This window comes from Toxorhynchites rutilus, chromosome 3 (genome assembly GCF_029784135.1).
Source record: "Toxorhynchites rutilus septentrionalis strain SRP chromosome 3, ASM2978413v1, whole genome shotgun sequence".
Classification (NCBI taxonomy): domain Eukaryota; kingdom Metazoa; phylum Arthropoda; class Insecta; order Diptera; family Culicidae; genus Toxorhynchites; species Toxorhynchites rutilus.
This window is the reverse complement of record NC_073746.1, coordinates 69,155,953-69,178,087: the sequence shown is the minus strand read 5'-3', so window position 1 is coordinate 69,178,087 and position 22,135 is coordinate 69,155,953. Positions and strand designations below refer to the sequence as shown.

The 22,135-nt window shown below is 42.1% G+C and overlaps 1 protein-coding gene across 3 annotated transcripts in view; it reads right to left on the bottom strand.

The window, feature by feature from the left end:
• LOC129780331 (lachesin) overlaps positions 1 to 22,135 on the bottom strand; it is a 497,636-nt gene that overhangs the window by 237,883 nt on the left and 237,618 nt on the right. For 2 of the 3 annotated variants that reach the window (XM_055788470.1, XM_055788471.1), the window contains exons 3-4: positions 20,248 to 20,292; positions 19,584 to 19,687 (exon numbers count right to left, since the gene is read on the bottom strand). In XM_055788470.1, coding sequence (XP_055644445.1) covers positions 19,584 to 19,687; positions 20,248 to 20,292 — 149 coding nt within the window. The remainder of the gene's footprint in view (positions 1 to 19,583; positions 19,688 to 20,247; positions 20,293 to 22,135) is intronic. The other variant, XM_055788472.1, reaches the window with a different exon arrangement.

Genomic DNA, 22,135 nt, shown 5'->3' with positions numbered 1-22,135 from the left:
ACTGTGTTAGATCATGCAGTTTTTTCAATTGAATAAATGGTGTATTCAAATTATAATTTTTTTCTTTATAAGTCTACTAGCTGACCCGGCAAACTTCGTCCCGCTCAAAATTTATTTTTTGTTATCAATACCTCCAAACATTCACGTTTTCTTATTAACGATCATAAGTCCATTTGCAGAACTGTTCATTGATTCATCTTGTAATTGACCCTTTACAATTTACTTTTAATATAAATTTCCTAGGACTTCTGCTAAAATTCGTCATTATAATTTCATATTATTTTCAGACACAATTCTCGTTCAAGATTTTTCAATCACTTGCACATAACATGTTCTTCCGTTGTATCGAACGAATGTTTGATACAGAAAATATGATAGAATGAAGATAGCCCTAAATAGGATAATTTCTTCTTTAAGTTTTGCTCTTATCAACACATTCGGCGATCCATTTTTATTTATATAGGTAGAAGAAGATATAAGAGTGCGTTTTATCACATTAAAATCCATTTCCACTATCGAACAAAAATCAATTTCGTTGGCGCAAACATCAAATGGACTAACAACGCTTATCACTATGTAAATATAGAACATTTCCCTTCAGAGTTTTTCCGAAAATTTTCAATTGTCATGTTCGTTTGAAATATTCGTAATACTTTTATGGAACCTCCTCTCCATTTGATAGGAGGGAGGGGTGTCATACCTTCATAGAAACATTTCTCGTACTCAAAAACCCTCACATCTCGCATTTGGCTCCATTTGCTTGATTAGTTCTCGAGTTATGCAGAAGTTTGTGTTTCATTTGTATTGCAGCCCCCTTCCCCTTAGAGAGGGGAGAGGAGTGTCAAACCACCATAGAAACATCTATTGCACCCTAAAACCTCCACATGTTAAATTTGGGTTCGTTTGCTTGATTAATTCTCGTGTTATGCTGAAATTATGATTTCATTTGTATGGTAGCTCAACCCTTAGAGAGGGGGAAGGGGTCTCGAACTATCGTAAAAAAAACCTTCTCCGGCCTCAAAAACCTCTACATACAAATTTTTACGACCGATCGAGTACAGTAGTTTCCGAGTCCATAAGAATCAGACAAACAGACAGAAATCCATTTATATATATCTATGGATTTCTGTCTGTCTGTCTCTCTGATTCTTACGGACTCGGACAATACTGAACCGATCGACATGAAACTTGGTATATAGGGGTTTTTGGGGCCGGGGAAGGTTTTCGTGATAGTTTGAGACCCCTCCCCCTCTCTAAGGGGGAGCTGCCATACGAATGAAACACAAATTTCTGCATTACTCGAGAATTAATCACGCAAATGGAACGAAATTTGGCATGTGGAGGTTTTAGGGTGCAATAAATGTTTCTATGGTGATTAGACACTTCAACCCCTCTCTAAGGGGGGGCTGCCATACGAATGAAACACAAATTTCTGCATTACTCGAGAATTAATTAAGCAAACGAAACCAAATTTGGCATGTGGAGGTTTTAGGGTGCGATAAATGATTCTATGGTGGTTAGATACTTCTCCTCCCTCTCTTAGGGTGGGCTGTCATACAAATGAAAAATAAATTTCTGCATAACTCAAAAACTAATCAAGCAAATGGAGCCAAATTCGGTATGTGAAGATTTTAGGGGGCACGAAACGTTTCTATGGTCAATAGACACTCCTCCCCTCTCTCTAAAGGGGTGAAGAGAGAGGGGTCTGTGTCCAAAAATAATCTGATATTATAATGATGAGTTTTGGTAGAAGTACTAGGATTTTTTTTTTAGTAAAAGGTAATTTTTTTTTTAAATGATGATGGTCCCACCGCATTTCCCTGCAAAGGTCTGAGCGAGACGATTTATCTTATTGATGATAATTATATTACGGTATTTATATTTTTTCGTCAACAAATTAAATTTAACAAGAAAACGGAATGGTTATCTCGCAGACATAGATTACCAAACGAAACTAAACGAAACGAAAGAACAATTTAAGCCCATATCTAAACGTATTTATTCCATGGCATGTCGAGAGAATTTCCAACCCCGGAAGACCCTAGACCGATCGGGAATTGAACCCAATATATATGTCAGCATTAGCCAAGAATTTACAAGGGAATTCCCGCTTTATCAGATCCCCGGTCACGGTACTATCGTTTCAAAGTTCGAGCAGCTGAGCATACCCAAGCCTAATTCTAGCCGATACTTCAGGCCCATTACCTATCCCAAGGCATGTCAAGAAAGTTTCCAACCCGAAAAAAATACTTGACCGATCAGAAATTGATCCCAATACCTATGTCAGCATTAGCTCTGAATTTATAAACGAATTCCCGCTTTACTAGATACCCGACAACGGCCTACTAATGCGATCATTTTCGAGACCAGACAGCTAAGCAAACCTAAGCCTAATTCCAGCCGATACTTCAGGCCCTACATTCAACCTAGGGTGTAACGCGTCAACCCGAATCTGCAATGAGATCTGCCACAACACAGAAAAATCTTGTTATAATTATCTGTTGAGAAGATGAATTTACAAGTATTCCGATCGAGCGATCCCTAGCTTCACTCCGGTTTCCACATTAAACCCCTTGGAATGCTTTTATTTTATTCGCGGAAAACTGCTTTTGCTTATGTTCAATCTCATGCTTCTCTATGAGTTTCAACGCGCGCGGACTCAAACAATTGTTTAATTTAAATTGATGTCTACGACTAATGGAGAAAAAAAATTGTCAAATTAAACAAACTTATAACGTATCATCATCATCATAGTCATAAGATAAGAACACAAATATCCGTTAAAACTTCGTCATCTTACATACTAACAATGGTTAACATTGATTTTATACCGGGTTAAGAATCTAAATCATATTTCAAAAACTCTTTACAAATACTACGGAACGTTCGAAGGCTAGTTGCTGTCTTTGCTTCATTGGGTAATATGGTGTACAGTCGATATCCTTTGTAAAAAAGTGAGTTTTGGGTACACGACATTCGAAAGTTCATGGTTCTGAGGTCACTTGCTTGTCAACGGTGTAGATTAGAAGATCAATCAATGAACAGTTCTGCGATTGGACTTATGAACTTGCGCTTAGTAAGAAAACGTGAATGTTTGAAGGTATTGATAACAAAAAACAAAATTTCATTCTTCGGCATAAGCTTCGAGTAACCGGTCATGTGCTGTGAGCGTCTCCGTCAAAGCATTGTTTTCGGTTACCGTTGGCTGTTATTTTTTTTTTATCGCCCGGGTGTGCTTTTTTCGCGCGTTTTCGAACTGTTCGAGATATCGTAAAACGCAGTGTGAACTCGGAATTAGTGAGAAAAGCAGAATCATCAAAGCCTGGCAAGGCCAGCCGGCTTTCAGTTTTCGCCGATTTGTCGCCATCGCAATCGAAGTCGGACATCGGTGCTCAGTTGCACGCACACAATACCAGCGCGATTCGCTGTTCACTTTCAGCAGTGTGAAGGAGAGCATCACTTCTTAGTGGTGTGTGATAGTGCCGAGCGCTCAAGCGCTCCGATTGAGAAGCAAGCAGCGGTTGCCAGTTCATCAGCACTGGGTGCATTGTGGTGAATAGAAATAAATAAGATATAAGATAAGATTTTTTTTTTTTTTGGCAGACTTATCTCACTTCTTAACTAGGCGAACCTAGCCAGAATTTTCACCTGCCCCCGGGCTTCTGAATGCCAAAGGGGGACTAGGCTCTGCGGAATGCACGTATCTGCATGCTCGTGCTGTTTTAGTCCTGACCGAGGAATTGTCGGACAATCGCGCAGGTGCTAAGGATGACCGACTTTTGGATGCCGGCCAATTCCTTCTCGATGTTCAACACCTTTAGCGCTTCCAGAAGTGTCTTCGGGATAATTCCAGTTCCAGAGAGAACGACTGGAACAATTCTTGGGACCTCCCTTAGCCCCCACAGTTCCTTGAGCTCCACGGCCAATGGTCGGTACTTGCAGATTTTGCGACCGTGGGTCTCCTCCAGATTCTGGTTCAGTGGAATAGCGACATCGATGATGGTGACTTTGCGGTCGCTCTTGTCGTAAACCATTATATCTGGGCGGTTGTGGTGGATCGAGAGGTCGGTCAGAACAGTGCGATCCCAGTACAGCTTGAAACGGTCATTTTCCAGGACAGGTGCAGGCAGGTACCGGTAGTTTGGTACGTTGTCTTCCAGTAGAGCACATTGGAGCGCCAGTTGTCGATGAACAATACGGGCCACGTTGTTGTGGCGCTCGGTGTAGGCTGCGTTGGCCAAAACGGGACAGCCTCCCATAATGTGCTCTATGTTTTCACCTGGTTGATGGCACATCCGGCAAATGTCATCAACGTCTTGATGCCAGACGTACCGCCTGCAGTTTCTCGTCGGCATTATCCTGTCCTGGATGGCTATCATGTCGGCTTCTACTACTGAAGAGAGTTCACCACGCGTTAGCCACAGATTAGATGCGGCCTTGTCGACGTGTGGCCGGTCCAGTTGATGGGGGTGGGCACCATGCACTGCCTTCTGCTTCCAAGCTGCAATCTTCTCCTCCACTGTCTGCAGATTGCAGTTGAGTTGGTACTCCACTTGCGCCAAGTGCAGAGCGCTGTATCCTCTGTCGGCGGCGCAGACAGCCCGGTATAGCGCGTTTTGGTTGGCGCGTTCTGCGAAGTACTCGCGCAGTTGTCGTACCTGGGCAACACACAGTGCAGAAATGTCGACGATTCCAAGTCCCCCTTCTTTGCGTGGTAGTGAAACTCTCTCCAGTGCCGATTGAGGATGGTGCATTCCGGCCTCTTTGAATGCTTTCCTCATCCTCCTCTCAAGGTCCTCTAGGTTAGTTTTGCTCCATTTGACTACACCAAAACTGAAGGTCAGCAGGGGAACCGCGAATGTGTTGATCGCGCGTACCTTGTTCCCCGCGTTGAGGAAAGTCCTCAGGACACAGTTCACTCGACTCAAGAACTTGTCTCGCAGCTCCGTCTTGATGTCGGAGTGGCGAATCCCGGTGAGCTGTCGGAATCCAAGATATTTATAGGATTCGCCACGAACCATGTCTCTTATAAACTCGCCGTCATAGACCTCGTAGCCTCCGGATTCGGTAAGTTGTCCTTTCAGCAGGTGGACACAGCGACACTTGTCGAGGCCGAACTCCATACAGATGTCCCTGCTTATGTCTTCGACAACCCGGATAGCTACACCTAGACGCTGACGTGAATCAGCGTAGACCTTGAGATCGTCCATGTAAAAGGTATGGGTCACTTCTTCGTGGGCGCCGTCGCCATACCTTATTTTATAGCCATGACCGTTTCTATTGAGCGTCCTACTGAGGGGGCCAGACAAAACCAAAGCGGGCTGAAAGAGTCGCCTTGGAATATCCCCCTCTTTATCTGCAGCGTTCTAGACTGCAACACATTTTCCCCATCACTGAGGTGCAGAGACGTACTCCACTGCCTCATCGCATGCTGCAGGAACCTAACGACGACGGGATCAATTTTGTAGAGCTCCAATACCCGGACGAGAAACGAGTGAGGTATGGAGTCATAAGCCTTCCTGTAATCGATGTAGGCCATACTTAGGTTCCGCTGGTTATATACCGCCTGGCCGACTATGGCTGCGTCGATGATGGCCTGGTCTTTGCAGCCATGCGTATTTTTCCTGCATCCTTTCTGCTCTTCTGCGATGATGTGATGCTGTTCGCAGTGAGCAGAAACTTTGGCGGTAATTATGCTGCTCAGTATTTTGTACAGACTCGATAGGCACGTTATCGGTCTGTACTTTGATGGGTTCAATGTGTTGCTGTCTTTCGGGAGGAGGAAGGTGACGCCACGGGTGGCGAATTCAGGAAGGTTGTGTGGGTCACGTGGCACCTTGTTGAAGCACTCAGCTATCTTTGGATGTGCGACGGTCAGCTTCTTGTGCCAAAAGTTCTGGACACCATCGGGGCCCGGTGCTGCCCAGTTCCTCAGGTACCACGAGGCTTCGCGGACATCGTTCTCTCCGACGATGATAGCTGGCATCTCTCCAATTTCACCACAACTCTCCTCCTCCCGTCTTAACCACATTTGCCCGTCGCGATGTTCTACTGGGGTCTCCCAAATACCAGCCCAGAAGTTCGTCACATCGCTAATATCTGGCAAACCTTCGCGGTAGTCGGGCTTCTCGTCGCTAATGTGGTCGTAGAACGCTTTTTCGTTATCTCTGAACATCCGATTTTGTTCCTGGCGCTTTGCAGAGTCAGAGTAACGTTTCAGCCGTTTAGTTAGGACGCTCAATTGCTGTACCAGTGTGTCGAGTTTTTCCGTCAGCTGGTGAGCTCCCAGCTGGCGAAGTTCAGTAGGCCGCACGATCACAGCAACTTGGCGACATAATTTCGCCGATCTGCTGCCTCTTTTGTACGCCATCAGTCTTCCAATTGCGGCGCGCTTGTTTAGGATCCGTTGCTCCAATCTCCTTCGCCATGGAGGCTCACGCCTTTCACGGAGATGTTGGAGCAGTCCGCCTCTTGGCCTAATACGGTATCCTAAACTTTTGGCGGTCGCCACAGCAGCACAGTAAACTTTCAGTTGCAGCTCCTCCATGTTCTCAGCATCAACCAAGTGCAGCGGAAGAACGTGCTCGTTCATGAGCTTTACTGCACTTGTCAGCCTGCGGGAATGCTGCAACTTCGGGATCCTGGGGCGCGACAAAGGGTCCGTGTCGCGGAACTGTGAGATCGCCTCGTCGTAATGGAAGACCAGATCGCGTAGTAGTTGTTGATCTGGCTGTGGATCTTCCGGCTCAGGGGGTTGTTGTACTGTGGCCTCCACTGGTGCTGATTCGCGTGCCCCACTCGCGAATTAATTGCTCAGCCGTACTGAACTTCGTCTCGACACATCGCTTGCTCTGCTTGTTCTGGAGCTTAGTTCTCTCTGCACCTGCTGCTTGATCTCGTCGACTTGCGTTTGGGAGAGCATATTGTTGCGTACAATCGCTCTACGCCTCGCGTTCATCGCGTTTTGGTCAAGCCTCCCGACGAACTCTGGATACGCTTCCTCGAACATTGCGAGTATTCGAGGGCGACCGCTCATGTCCGTCTCCAAAGCAGTGCAGATGTAATAGGCGCGGATCACGAATTCATTCATTTCATGTGTCCACATGATCCGTCGCCTAGTAGTACCCACAAGTGTGGACGACTGTCGTCTGGCAGTCGCAACACGTCTCGTAGGCGCAGCGTTTCTTGGGTGATGTCGATGGCTGCTGTTTCCGTGTGGCGGTAGCTCTTCGGGTTGAACCCGGCTGGTGGCCCGCTCTTGCACATCGCCCTCCAGCCGCTGGCCGCTCGCTCTTACGCCCCTTCCAGGACCAGCTCCAGTTCGGGGACCCTCCTCGGGCGATCGCATTCTGAGTATTCTTCGTGAACGTAGCTCCATTTTCTGGGTGTATCTCCTTTGCCCGGGAGACAGCGGGTTGGCAAGGCCTCCATGACCCGGGAGGCCTTCCCCGGGAGAGATATAGCGCTCTGACTCGCTCGCACCCCCTCACTTAGCCACTTTCGACACCCGTTCTCGGAGCCAAGACCAGGTGTGTGTTTCCAGTTCACGCCCGATCTAAAAATGTCGTCATATGATCTTCGTGGAGGCGTGAGATAGGAACATTTGAGACCAACAGGTAGGCTCCTACCCTAGTGTTGATCCCCATTTGAGAACCCAAAGCGATTTTATTTTTTTAATTTTTTTTTTATTTTTAATTATTATTATTATTAAAACAAAATATTAGATTAGAGGTACCAATTACGGAATGGCAGAAGGAGGGGGAGGATCTCCAGATATGGAGATCTCTGATGATGACTCCCCTCTGGTTGAAAAAACAAATAAAGGAACAGCGAAGACACTTAAACGCGTTCCTACAACAGAGGATGTTTCGTCCGGGGACGAGTCTGCTAACTCTAGCAAGCCCCCCTCTAAAAAACCTGCAAATATCTCCTCTCCAACCCCCCTCGCTCCTACCCCAGCTCAGATTTCGCCTCCCCATCCTGTTGTCCCCGATCCCCTTCAATCCTCGTCATCTCCTTCTCCTCCTGTTGTCTTCTCTCCACGTGTCAAGGTCTATCCTGAAGATGCACCTGGAACTGGTCCGTGGGTTGTTTTCTTCAGGCCTAAGCCAAACGGAAAAGCACTTAATGTTATTCAGATCATGAAAGATCTGGCAAGATACTCCTCCGTGACAGAAATTTCGAAGGTTAGACCGACCAAACTGCGTGTTGTCGTAGCTGATCGGAAAGACGCAAACGGTATTGTCGTCGACCAGAGGTTTACCCTGGAATATCGTGTCTACGTGCCTTCCCATGACGTAGAAATCTCGGGGGTGATAACCGAAACGGGTCTGACGTGCAAATCAATTATGGAAGGAGATGGCAGATTTAAAAAGCTGCCTTTGATTAAGGTTAAAATCTTAGAATGCCGACAACTCGGCAAAGTCTCCCAGGAAGGGAAAGAATCGAAATTTACGCCGTCCGACTCGTTTAGAGTCACTTTTGCTGGCTCCGCCCTCCCTGACTACGTTATGGTGGACAAATTGAGGCTACCGCTGCGACTCTTCGTGCCAAAGCCCATGACTTGCCTGAAATGCAAGTCAGTTGGTCACACAGCAGCTTACTGCGCCAACAAGGAGCGCTGTGCCACTTGCGGAGAGCAACATGTGGACAAATCCTGCAGTGCGATTGAGCAAAAGTGTCCATATTGCGGAGGAAATCCGCACGTGCTCTCGGCTTGTGAAACTTACAAGAGTCGCTGGGAGAAGCAGAAGCGCTCTTTAAAGGAACGCTCGAAGCGCACTTTTGCGGAAATTTTGAAGGGCGCTTCTCCATTGGCCCAACAGCAACAACCTTTAACCGCAAACAATGTCTTCGCTTCGCTGCCAGTTGACGAAATGGAAGCGGATACAGCTAACGAGGGCACACCGTACATCTTCCAAGGGAATCCCCGGCGCAAAAATGTGACCACTCCCAAAGTTCAAGGACAAGCCCCTCCGGTTATACCCTCTGTTAGCATGCCTAAAAAATCGAGTGCAGCGGACAAGCAAAATCAGGTTCCTCCTGGCTTCCGTGGAAATAATTCACCTTCGAACGACCCAGCACTCGAAGGGACATCAAAAACCCCAACTGTCCCTATTTTACCGTCCAGTTCAACTTCCCAATCGGGATTTATAAAGTTGACTGACCTTGTGGCTCAAATCTTCACATGCTTTAATGTTTCCGACTCCATCAGAACCATTGTCATATCAATGCTTCCAGTATTAAAGACAATTTTGCAACAATTGATGCAAACATGGCCCCTCCTTGCAATGATTATCTCTCTTGATGTCTAATTCAAATAGAGAGGTCGGAGATATCACTGTTTTACAGTGGAATTGTCGTAGTCTTATCCCTAAATTGGATACATTCAATCTTTTAATTCATAAGTTCAATTGTGATGTTTTTGCTCTGTCCGAAACTTGGCTTTCTTCGCGAGATGATCTCTCTTTCCACGATTTTAATATTATACGCTTGGACCGTGATGACAGATACGGAGGGGTACTATTGGGGATCAATAAGTGCCACTCATTTTTTCGAATTGACCTTCCACCTATTGGAGGGATTGAAGCTGTTGCTTGTCATGCAAACATCAGAGGAAAAGACCTCTGTATTGTCAGTTTGTATTGGCCTCCGAGAGCTGCGGTTAGCCGCAAGCAACTTGTTGACATGTGCTCACTCCTTCCTGAGCCACGATTGATCTTGGGAGACTTCAATTCTCACGGAACTGCCTGGGGGGAACAGTACGACGACAATCGTTCATTGTTTATATATGATCTTTGTAACAGCTTCAATATGACACTTTTGAACACTGGGGAAACAACACGTGTACCTAAACCTCCTGCTAACCCAAGTGCTCTTGACCTCTCGCTTTGCTCGAATTCACTATCGTTAGATTGCAAGTGGAATGTAATCCAGGACCCCAACGGTAGTGATCACTTGCCAATCAAAATTTCCATCACCACTGGGTCGAATTTTTCTGAATCTATAAACATGGCATATGACCTCACAAGACACATTGACTGGAAAAAATATGCGGACGCGATTGCTCTAGCCATCAATTCCAGAGATGGTTTACCTCCATTGGAGGAGTATAACTTCCTTTCTCGTTTGATCTATGACAGCGCGGTTCGCGCTCAAACGAAACCCATCCCAGGCTCCACTATTCGTCGAAGGCCTCCCAATCCATGGTGGGATAGCCAATGTTCCAAGCTTTATCAGTATAAATCGAACGCATTCAAAGCTTTTCGGAAACGTGGAACCCCTGAAAATTTTCAGACGTATTTGGACCTTGAAAATCAATTTAAAAACTTGATCAAAGGGAAAAAACGTGCTTATTGGCGAAATTTCGTGGGAGGTTTGTCACGAGAAACGTCAATGAAAAAATTATGGAAAGTGGCTCGAAACATGAGAAATCGCTTTTCATCCAATGAAAGCGAGGAATATTCACATCGATGGATTTTGAATTTTGCACGGAAGGTTTGTCCTGATTCCGCTCCTGTGCAAAAAATTGTTCGAGATATACCACAAGATAGGTGCGATCTTGATTCCGAGTTTTCGATGGTAGAATTCTCTCTTGCTCTGCTTTCATGTAACAATTCTGCTCCGGGATCGGATAGAATTGAGTTCAACTTGCTGAAAAACCTCCCTGATGTGGCGAAACATCGCTTGTTGAATTTATTCAATCGGTTTCTGGAGAATAATATTGTTCCAGATGATTGGAGACAAGTACGAGTTATAGCTATTCAAAAACCCGGAAAACCCGCGTCCGACTTCAATTCGTACCGCCCAATAGCAATGCTGTCTTGTATACGGAAATTGTTGGAGAAAATGATCTTGTTTCGCCTTGATCGATGGGTTGAAACGAATGGCCTACTCTCAGATACACAATATGGGTTCCGCAGGGGCAAGGGGACGAATGATTGTCTTGCGTTGCTTTCTTCAGAAATTCAAATGGCTTACGCCGGAAAAAAACAAATGGCTTCAGTATTCTTGGACATAAAGGGGGCCTTTGATTCTGTTTCAATAGAGGTTTTGACAGACAAATTACACTCTCGGGGTCTGCCGCCTCTATTGAATAATATGTTATATAACTTGCTTTGTGAGAAACATTTGAACTTTTCTCACGGAGATTCGGCAGTAAGTCGGGTCTCTTACATGGGCCTCCCCCAGGGCTCATGTTTAAGCCCCCTTTTGTACAACTTCTATGTAAGCGACATCGACAATTGCCTTACACAAAATTGCAGTCTAAGACAACTTGCAGATGATGGAGTGGTCTCTGTCGTAGGATCAACAGAATCCGACCTACAAGAACCCTTACAAGATACTTTGAACAATTTTTCAACCTGGGCCATTGGGCTAGGGATCGAATTCTCCACGGAGAAAACAGAGATGGTGGTTTTTTCTAGGAAGCATAGACCAGCAAAACCAAAGCTTCAACTTTTGGGTAAACCGATCACTCATGCTATGTCATTCAAGTATCTTGGGGTCTGGTTCGACTCCAAATGTACTTGGGGGGCCCATATTAGGTATCTGAGTAAAAAATGCCAACAAAGAATAAATTTTCTCCGTACAATTACCGGCACCTGGTGGGGAGCCCATCCCGAAGATCTTATAATGTTGTATAGAACAACTATTCTCTCAGTGATGGAGTATGGCAGTTTCTGTTTTCAATCAGCTGCCAAAACACACTTAATTAAACTCGAGCGAATTCAGTATCTTTGTCTCCGTATTGCGTTGGGATGTATGCCCTCAACGCATACCATGAGTCTCGAGGTTTTGGCAGGCGTACTCCCACTAAAAGATCGCTTCAATTTATTATCTCTTCGGTTCTTCATTCGGTGTAAGGTTATGAACCCATTGGTGATCGGAAATTTTGAGCAGCTGATCGAGCTAAATTTTCTTTCTGGATTCATGAGCTCATATCATGAATTCGTCTCCATGCAGGTTGATCCTTCTTCGTATATTCCCAACCGTGTTTGTTTTCCTGACTACATCAATTCCTCTGTGCATTTTGATCTGTCCATGATGCAGGATATCCATGGAATTCCAGATTATCATCGATCGGGGATCGTTCCTACGATTTTCGAAGCAAAGTATGGGCGTGTCAATTGTGATAATATGTACTTTACTGATGGGTCCTCTATGAATGAGTCCACAGGATTTGGAGTGTTCAACAAATTTTTTAGCACCTCACACAGTCTTCAGTATCCTTGCTCAGTGTATATTGCTGAATTGGCAGCAATACACTGGGCGCTGGACAGCGTCGCCTCACGACCTGTTGAACACTATCACATTGTAACGGATAGTCTTAGCTCTGTCGAAGCTATCCGTTCAGTGAGGCCGGAAAAGCACTCGCCGTACTTCCTTGAGAGAATACGAGAAATTTTGAGTGCTTTATCCAGACGCTGTTATGTCATTACCTTTGTCTGGGTCCCTTCTCATTGCTCAATTCCGGGTAATGAGAGGGCTGACTCATTAGCAAAGGTAGGTGCAATTGAAGGCGATATTTATCAGCGTCAAATCGCCTTCAATGAATTTTACTCTTTAGTCCGTAAAAATACCATCGCTAACTGGCAACGCAAATGGAACGAAGATGAATTGGGCCGGTGGCTTCACTCGATTATCCCTAAGGTTAGCCTCAAACCATGGTTCAAAAGTCTGGACTTGAGTCGGGACTTTATTCGCACCTTCTCCCGACTCATGTCCAATCACTGTTCGTCAGACGCGCTACTCTTTCGTTTCAATCTGGCCGGCAGCAATATCTGCGTTTGTGGCCGAGGTTACCACGACATCGAACACGTTGTTTGGTCGTGTGAGGTGTATCTTGTTGCCAGATCGAATTTAGAGAACTCCCTTCGGGCTAGAGGAAGGCAGCCCAATGTGCCGGTGAGAGATGTGTTGGCTCGGTTAGACCTTGATTACATGTCCCTTAAATCTATCGATGTTCGTGTGTGATTATCCTTATATCCTTATACCCTCCATTTCTTCCTTTGTGAGTAATTGGTCCGCTTGCTATAAACAGAAGAATGAAATGTAAATTCACAACTGATGTACGAATAGATTTAAGAATTGAGTGTGTGTGATTATCAACATTGTAATAATTTCCTTATACCCCATCCTTTTCCTGAGAAAATGATTCATATATATAGTTTTAAAAATATATTTAAGATTTCGGCTCCTTTAAACTTATGTAACTGAGCCTGTAAAAATAAACGAATTTATAAAAAAAAAAAAAAAAAAACAAAATTTGGGCGGGACGAAATTTGCCGGGTCAGCTAGTACATATATAGATATACAAAAATATATAACTAGAATTAATGTTTTATTTTTGGCATAACCAAAGGCACAACAAAGTTGCTTACAAGGCACCGGCAAACATCGTTTTTGGGGTTAACCGGCAGCGGAAACTATATTGCCACTAATTTTATCAACTGTTCCAATAGATAACTTATTATCAAAGGTAAATACGTGTTCTTCCTCATGTGAGGCATATAATCTCTGAAGCTTGAGTCGATTCCTTGCCTCGTTCCCACGGCCTTATAAAGAGTTAACAACGAGCCGACCGAATCTATTGCGTATATGTGAAAATTCGTATGTATATGTGTGAGTATCTTCACTTCTTGCCATCCTTATACCTACAAACGCATGAAAACGTAAGCTATGAATCGTTAACTTCAAGAGTATGCATAGCGCTTTGTACTTGTACCACAGTTTGCGATGAAATGCTCCTCTAATTTACTTCAAATTTTCGATGATCGTCTAAGAAAAACGGCTGAACGTATCAATATGAAACGTTCGCAAGGGTTTTGGGGAAATACTATACTGAAAATTTACCTGCTTTCTTTTTTTATGGTCCGCCCCGGGTGTCACTCTTAGAGGAGTGACACCCATGACCATGACAAATATATTATATAGAAAAATTGATTTTGAATGAAGGTAACCGGTAATTTCTTATGGTATTATCTAACAAAACAATTCACTATGGAAAAGTCCACGTTATATAATCATTCTTGATTTTTTATGTTCATTATTTCGTCATACTACATCTTTCAATTTTGTGCTGGGATGTAAATTCAAAGTCTAGAGGATGAAGGGATGAGTGGGTTCGGAGTACATAGTTTAGAGCGTTAATATATCTAAATAACATTAATCGAAAACTGAAAGATTTACGAGAGATGTTTTTTTACTTATTGCCCATAAAACGTGTTTCAATAGCTCAAAACTGCTTCGAAAGCAAAGTATTTAAAGCACCCAAGGAGTAGAATATGATTTCGCACACATTTGGGCACTTAACTAGGTGTTCCCGTGATGATTTTTTATATCACGGAGAAGATATTTCCGATGTATGGAGGATTGAATGAGCTTGTCTTGATGATTTGAGTGTCGAACATTAAAAAGAAACCTTAAACGAAAAAATATTATGTCGTATATATTTGAACAGAACCATTTATTGAGAATTGATTTAGATGCAACTTCAAACAAATGATTGCTATACCAATGGTAGGTCTACTTTAACCTTGCGGTTATATCACAGATATAATCCATTCTCAGTATTTTAGTTTTGGGTGGGAAAAGCTGCAGATTTGAATAACGACATCTTCCAACAACTGGAAGGTCAAGGTTTAGTTTTCATGAAGTCCCGTTCGCAGGCTTTCGACCGCACCAACCATGTCATAATCAAATGAAAGAGTTCAGTTTGTGTTGAGAAAGCAAAACAAAAAAAAACGTGTCCATAGGATTTGTAGACAACTCTTTGGGTTTATGAGGACAACATTATTTCGCTAAGAATCTACAGTGTGTGGCATTATTAGAGCTGTTTAATCTGTTTACTCGTTTTTCGCAGCATCAATTGATCGCTAAGAGATGTTTCTGAGTCACAAAGGTGTGTTGGTAAAAGATTGTCGACAACTCGATGGAGTGCTCATTATACTGCTGTGAAACCAATTTATGAAGAGATCACAGCCACTGGAGTATTGTGCGGCTAAAAATACTGGATTATGATTATTTATGATTTTATATTTCCGTGTTATCTGTACTTCTGATGCATTGTGCTACTTGAAGTAGGTCTAGCGCAGAATATTTGCAAGCCAAAGGATCATCTCTGAGTAATGTTGTGACCAGACTCAACGCACTGGTCGCTGTTGAAAGGAACAGTCTAGTCGAAATGGCCATTAAGAATGTTTTATTAAATCCATTGATTAAAAATTTGCTACTGAAAGAAGAATTCCTAAAATACTTCTAGATAGCTGGATAAGATAAAATGAGCAATCCAGGAGAAAATTTCTTCCGGCCCCGGTCAAACGATGGAAGAGGGAATGTTGGAGTGCATTGGTCGTTTTCATCGGGAGTTACAAGAACGGTTAAAATCGCCTAAAGAAGCAGCCGAAATTTTTGAAGCAATTCAAGCTCGACACATGTTATGAGTACCTTACAGCGAACAGAAGAAGTCGATTTGACAAACTGGCAACTACGAAGTTTCGGAAAGGCAGCTTTTGCTAGAGATACAAGGACTCCGTAGTCATTTGAAGGCCACTGGAATTAATTCCAATGATGTCATTAATAAGATTGCATTGGAGGTATGACATTTTAGATTTGCATTTCTCATGTATAACTGTGTTCTACTAGTCAAGTTCTTTTATATGATACCCATATTGATGAGGTTTTGAGCAAATATGTAAACGCCGTTTTGTGGTGGCAGCCATTTTAGATTTACCTTTTTTATAAATAAAACCGTTTAAAAATCAGATACTATTTTCTCTCTCGCTCTCACCGTACCTCGAAAACCATTCCTTGATGAATGTTCTTGCTCGAAAGTAATTCGAGCTCTTTTTCTTCTCCCGCTCATACAAAACGTTTACCCAAAATATAACGTACGCACTTCGTTTCCATCATCTTATTTTGTATTGGTGTGTAATTCGTTCTATGAAAATACATAATACGCACACTATTGCAAAAATCCTTTACTGTAGCAATAGAATCGAGACAACAGACACATTCACCCGCTTCGGACATTTTTTCTGCGGGCACGAAACGCGTAATAACAAATCGATAACGGTGATATTTTCACTGCAGGAAAAAACTTTATTGATTACGATGAACACTAATATCACCACCGACCGTAGGATCTTGATTCCTCTTTCATAACGCTTTGAAATGAGTGATTGCGCGATTAAGAACATGGTAGCGAAATGCAATTGTGGGCATCAAGGAACCGCACTCACACACGCAAGAACGAAACGAATTTTACCGACAAAAAACTTCATATTTCGCACTGCTTTTTCCGAGATTCATCCATGTAGCCTAAGTAGATTCCATTAAATTTAGTTTAACGACTTACACTTCTTGAGAAAAAATTAGTGCAAACTATGTATGAAAGTATCGAGGCACGGAGCGACGCAAAAGGACGTCCACACTCGATGGTTGCACGATCAAGATCCCGCTTCTCTGATATCGAGATATGTTATGCCAAAAATTCTCAGCTTTCAAGAAAAATATAAAAATACAGCGCCTCTAGTCCAAAGCCATGAAAACAATTAAAAGCGACTACATTCGCTAATTACGAAAATAAAATCCATTTTTTTACATGTTATAAAATAATAAGTACAAGTAATATTTTTTTATAGAAGGCTTATAGGCTTCATTTTGATATGTCGACCAGTTCTATGATTCAAAAGTTATGAATTTTTGAAAAAAGTAATTTTTGGGAAAAAGTGGAAAAAAATGATTTTTCGGACCACCCTAAAATGGAAATGGACACCGAAATAAAAAAATTAAAAAATCCGGGTGTTTTGTGATAAAGAACAAAATTACCACTTTTTACGAAAATCTGAGAACCACTATATTGGTTTGGCATGGAATGGATGTATAGATAGAAGAAGATATAAGAGTGCGTTTTATCACATCAAAATCCGTTTCCACTTCCGAATAAAGATGAATTTCATTAGCGCAAACATCAAATGGACTATCAATGATTGTCACTATGTAATTGTAGAACATATGGGAATTGAATTTTTCGCATTTTCCCATTTTCCTTCAGAGTTTTCCGAAAATTTGCAATTGTCATGTTTGGTTGGAATTTGTTTCGTTGAAATATGTGTAATATTTTTATGGAATCCCTTCTCCATTCCAGAGGAGGGAGGGGTGTCATACCATCATAGAAACATTTCTCGTACCCAAAAACCCTCACATCCTAAATTTGACTCCATTTGATTGATTAGTTCTCGAGTTCTCGTGGGAAGCGTGGCATAAAATTCTTGTACTTGTACCGTTGAATTTATTATGGATCTACAAAAAATAGATGATGGGACAGTTATGAATAGATTATCAACATGGGACAATTGAGCGTGATGTTGTTTTTTTAAAAGCTGGAAACAAACAATAACTTGTCTTGTGTTTCACCGGAAGATTAGGCATAAAAACATTGTTTTATGAAAAAAAGTCAAAATTGTCCAAAAGTAACATGGGACAATTATGCGTGGAACGGCAGTATAGCTTTGATATAAATGATGACATGATGATAAAAAATACAAAAAAATCAATAGATTTTAAACATATATTCCCAGTAACAATCCAATCAACCTGATTATTTCGCTTCCTTTTGATTCATAGAATGTTTCAATAGAACTATTTACTACAGAAATATTCTCTATCGAGTGAAAAATGATACTTTAATTTTAAATTACATGGAATAATGAGCGCACAGCAGAACGATGGCCGAAAATGTCCACTAGAAAACATTCTATACAAGATCCAGTTTTTGCTTTGACGAATGCATTATTATATAACAGAGTTACAGCGTTTCAATAATCACTCAACATTTTCGTTGTCAAATTTTGCTCCTCTATTTTTTTGTCGAGTGTAGTTCTTTGCTTACTCCGGAATACGATCGGTCACAGGAAATGTCGGTTCATTCATACACTCGATTCCCTTTTAGTCGTCAGCGCAATACGAAATGTTTTCCGCAATCGTTCGGGAAATTTTTATCGGGCGCTAATAGTGTATTAAAAATATTTTCGATATTGAACATAAAAACACAAAATTTTAAGTTTCTTCTTTACCTCTAAAAGTTACTAGGTTCCACGCAAAATTTTCTTATCTTTCAAATGAGCAAGACAATTATTTTAGTGAACTTTCTAAATTAGAGTCAGTTCGGGGCATAAAATTAGGCTCGAGACAAGTTCAACAATTCTGTTTTAGGTTTGAATTGACCATACGCGTAGACGGATTTTTTCATCAAATATGATCCTCTATAACCTGAAATATTCCGAATCAGCTACCTAATTCCTTGTAAATTTTTATCAAAATACTGGGTGCTATCAGAATACTATCACTCAACTGTTTTAAGTTTGACGACAAGTGGAAAATTATTTTACACGCTATTCTGTATGAAAATCTATACAGACTAACTGTTCTCGAGATATAACAAAATGTATAAAACACTAAATTCTATGAAAAATCATTTACGCATATCATGAAATCTCAACCATTATGGAATCGTTTAATTTTTATAGTTTTGGGCTATAATGGTATATAACTCCATAACTATGAAAATACAGTCAAAGCTCTCTATAATGACAATCTTTTTAGCGACAAATCTCTCTATAACGACATGTTTGAGGGTCCCTTCGAAATCGCATAGAAATTCTTTTCTTTATTGCGACATTTCTCTATAACGACGGTCCCTTGCGATGTCGCTATAAAGAGCTTTGACTGTACGATCATAGGAAATAGCTTGGTCATTCACTCATATTTTATAATAAACATTTTTATCATCCTATTTTCATATTTTTATAATACAGATTCCACTGAGGAAGATAAATGATATAAGAAAAAAAAAATTTGACCGTTTGACTGAGGCGGCTCAATCCGTTTATTGATAAATACGGAGAGTTTGGCATTTTTGAATATGTATTATTAAATTTAATTTGAGATGCATAGGTTACATAGATTGTATTGAAAAAAAAACTCTTCCTGTCCACATGGACTCAGTCTAAACTCCCTCCACCCTCTCCGTGGACTAGCGTGGACATTTTGTTTCCCCCTACCCTCCCTAAAGTTGTCCACGTGGTATGTGGACGGCCCCTAATTAGTTCTTGAGTTATGTAGAATTTTTTTCATTTATATGGCATGATTAGTTCTCAAGTTATGCAGAAATCTGTGTTTCAATCGTATGGCGGCATCTCCATCAACTAGAAGGAAATATTTATGAGCCACATATACCATATTTTATTCACAAATTATGCACTTCAGATTTTCTGTAGAAGCATTGAACCACTGCAACCATTAGTTTGATCTATTGTTGGTAGAAATTGACCCAGCGGTTGGTTAAATTTGCAAAACCCGAGAACCAATTTCATCTGCGTATTAATGTTTTGGAAAAATCAAAATATTCAAAAAAGGTTAACAGTCACCAGTTGAATAACCGAATAGTTGGCACAAAACAAATCAACGGCTTCCCTGAAACTCCCATTTAAACTCGTATTGTAGTAATTTTTTAATATTGTAATCAATAACCTCCCGAGGCTGATGGAAATCCATACAGGAGAAAAAGAACAGCGACTCACCTTGTAACCTTTTAGATTTTCGACGACGCAGGCCAGCAGCGCGTCCCGGCCGATTGTGACCGTGATGTTGGGTATCGGTTCGGCGAATCGGGGAAAGTTGGCCTCTGGAATGATCGTCAAGACAAAAAATACGATTAGGGTTGAGTTTCACTTGTAAGCAATGATTTTATTCCCCAAAGTGGTGTGCGAAAGAGACTGGATGGACGGGTGCTCGGGATGAGGAAGTAACATAAATAAACAATTTGAAAAATCCGCGGTATATGTAATTTCACAATAAATAAATTATTTATCAAATTACGTCTTTGAATGTAAGGTATCAATTCGTTAGATTTCAAATGAAATCTGAAACCTTTTTTAGCGATTCTCGGCGATAAGTTTTTGATTGCAGCAAAAACAGGCCGTTTTTAATTGATCACGGAAAAGGATAAATTGCCCTATTTTGAAAAATTCATAGCGGACACTCATAACCAACGGATACATGAAACAAAAACGCTTGATAACGCATATATGCTTTGTCATCAAGTTAAAAAAGCAAAAAAAAGGCGGGTGTACATAAAATGTGTTTATCTTCATTTTGAAAATGGCGCCTTACCACGGGATGGAGGGAAAAGTACAAGGGGACGCAAGCATATTTCGGTGGGGGGGGGAGGGGTGGCAAACGTACCGTTGTTGAAATCAGGTGGGCTTTCGTGGGCATGTGTCTGCTTGGCTGAAAAGAGAGAAAATATGGACTAACATTAATTACCAGGCTTTGAACTTCGCCGAATAGAATAGGGAACGAGATGATTAATTAATTAACCCTCAAAGTACACGGTCGACCTAACATTTTTCAACCAGCTGGCTTCGGTGGAGTGAATATGGCAGGGAAATTAGTCTTACTCAAGTTGGGAAATTTGTTACGCAAGCTGCGTAACCCCTCTTCATTGTTACACCATTTAAGTACAACCTTTATTACCTATCAAAGCGGCACTAGAAGCACATTAGCAAATTGCTACAACACACACACGTTTCCGTTAATTGCTAATTTGAGACATCCTTCGCACGATTAATAAGCATTTCTGGATCATCAACGCCGGTAACGTTTGCATTGCCGTAGCGAAACACAAATCACGGAGCAATAATTTACTCCGAACCTTCACACCTTGGCCCGTTTTCCTCGAGTACAGAAATCTCCGCTGGAAATGTTTACAATTTAATACACTCCGGACAGCACGGAAACCTCCGGAAGCCGAAGCCGGAGAGCGAATCAATTCTCATTACTTTTAATTGGAATTCCGTTTTGGTCCAGCGGTCCTGCGTTCATTTTTCCTTGGGAGAGTAATTGGGCACTTCATCTCGGCCAAATTGCGATGCTGCTGTCGGAGTATTCCGCCGAAGCTTCGAAACCACAACAATGATGATGATAAATGAGGAATTCGTGCGCGCATCGGCTAATTGAGTTCCATTGCTGGAATGATGTTCTGTGTGCCACGATGGAAATATAAAAAAACTGTGGAAAAGTGGAAAACAAATGATGAGTCTCGCTCCACTCCAGCGGAATAAAAATGCGACAAAGTGGAAAACTCCGAGCGATGCATATTTCCCATTTTCCCCCGGTATCAACCAACGCGATCTAATCGAGCATCGAATGTCAACGCTAAGCCAAACAATGAAAGTCAGCAGCAGAAGTTGGGTTGATTAAAAGTAGTTTTCCAGCAACGGCTCGACCGCGGGAGTCACCACGAAAGCCTCCACATTTAATTTAGTCGATAAATTGATTGATGGAAATATTGCGCGCCGCACGACAGAGGGCGCACTTGCGCTCAACCTCTGGGTGTATATTTGTGCATAACGGTATTTGCATAACATAGCCAACGTCGGAAAATGAATTTCCTATTTCTGTTTACTTTTCATTCGCTCTTCAATTGCGCGCCGGGTTCCTTCCCGGCGGTTGTTTTTCCTCTTGGGAATTGTCGCGCTGAACCGCGCTCACCTCCCCCACTCAGACGAGGGTGGGGTTCGAGAGCGGGCAGAAGCTAAATAGCTCTACTGTACCCGTTTGGCCTGGAAGCCGCTTGATTAATTATTATTTCACGAGTGGAAATGTTACCTTACGCAAATGCACATACTGAAATGGAACTATTTGTGATGGCAGCAGTTGATTGAATGTGCTGTTGTGTTGAGTTTTTTTGTTTTGTTTTGTAATGTCGTTGGTGAGTGCAAATATTTCAATAGACTCGATCATTTACAGTAGACCAACTATTCATCAAACCAATTAATTAATTAATTACAATACCGAGTGCGATGTGGTTTCGTGGGCATGGTCGCGGTTAAATAATGTACAGGTGTGGTACGCTCTCTTTACTGGCTTGCAACTGGAAAGCAATAGTTCAGTTCAGTTTTTGTTTTGTCTATTTGGAGTATGAAAAAGTCCAACTCCTCTGTTCAAGGATAATAAATGTGTTCATGCCATTCTGCGGAATTTCGGGAGAGCTATAGGGCAATTCCGTTCCAAATCAACCGGCCGCTGCTATTTTTTTTACCTAAAACTTGAATTATGATTGATTTTTTAG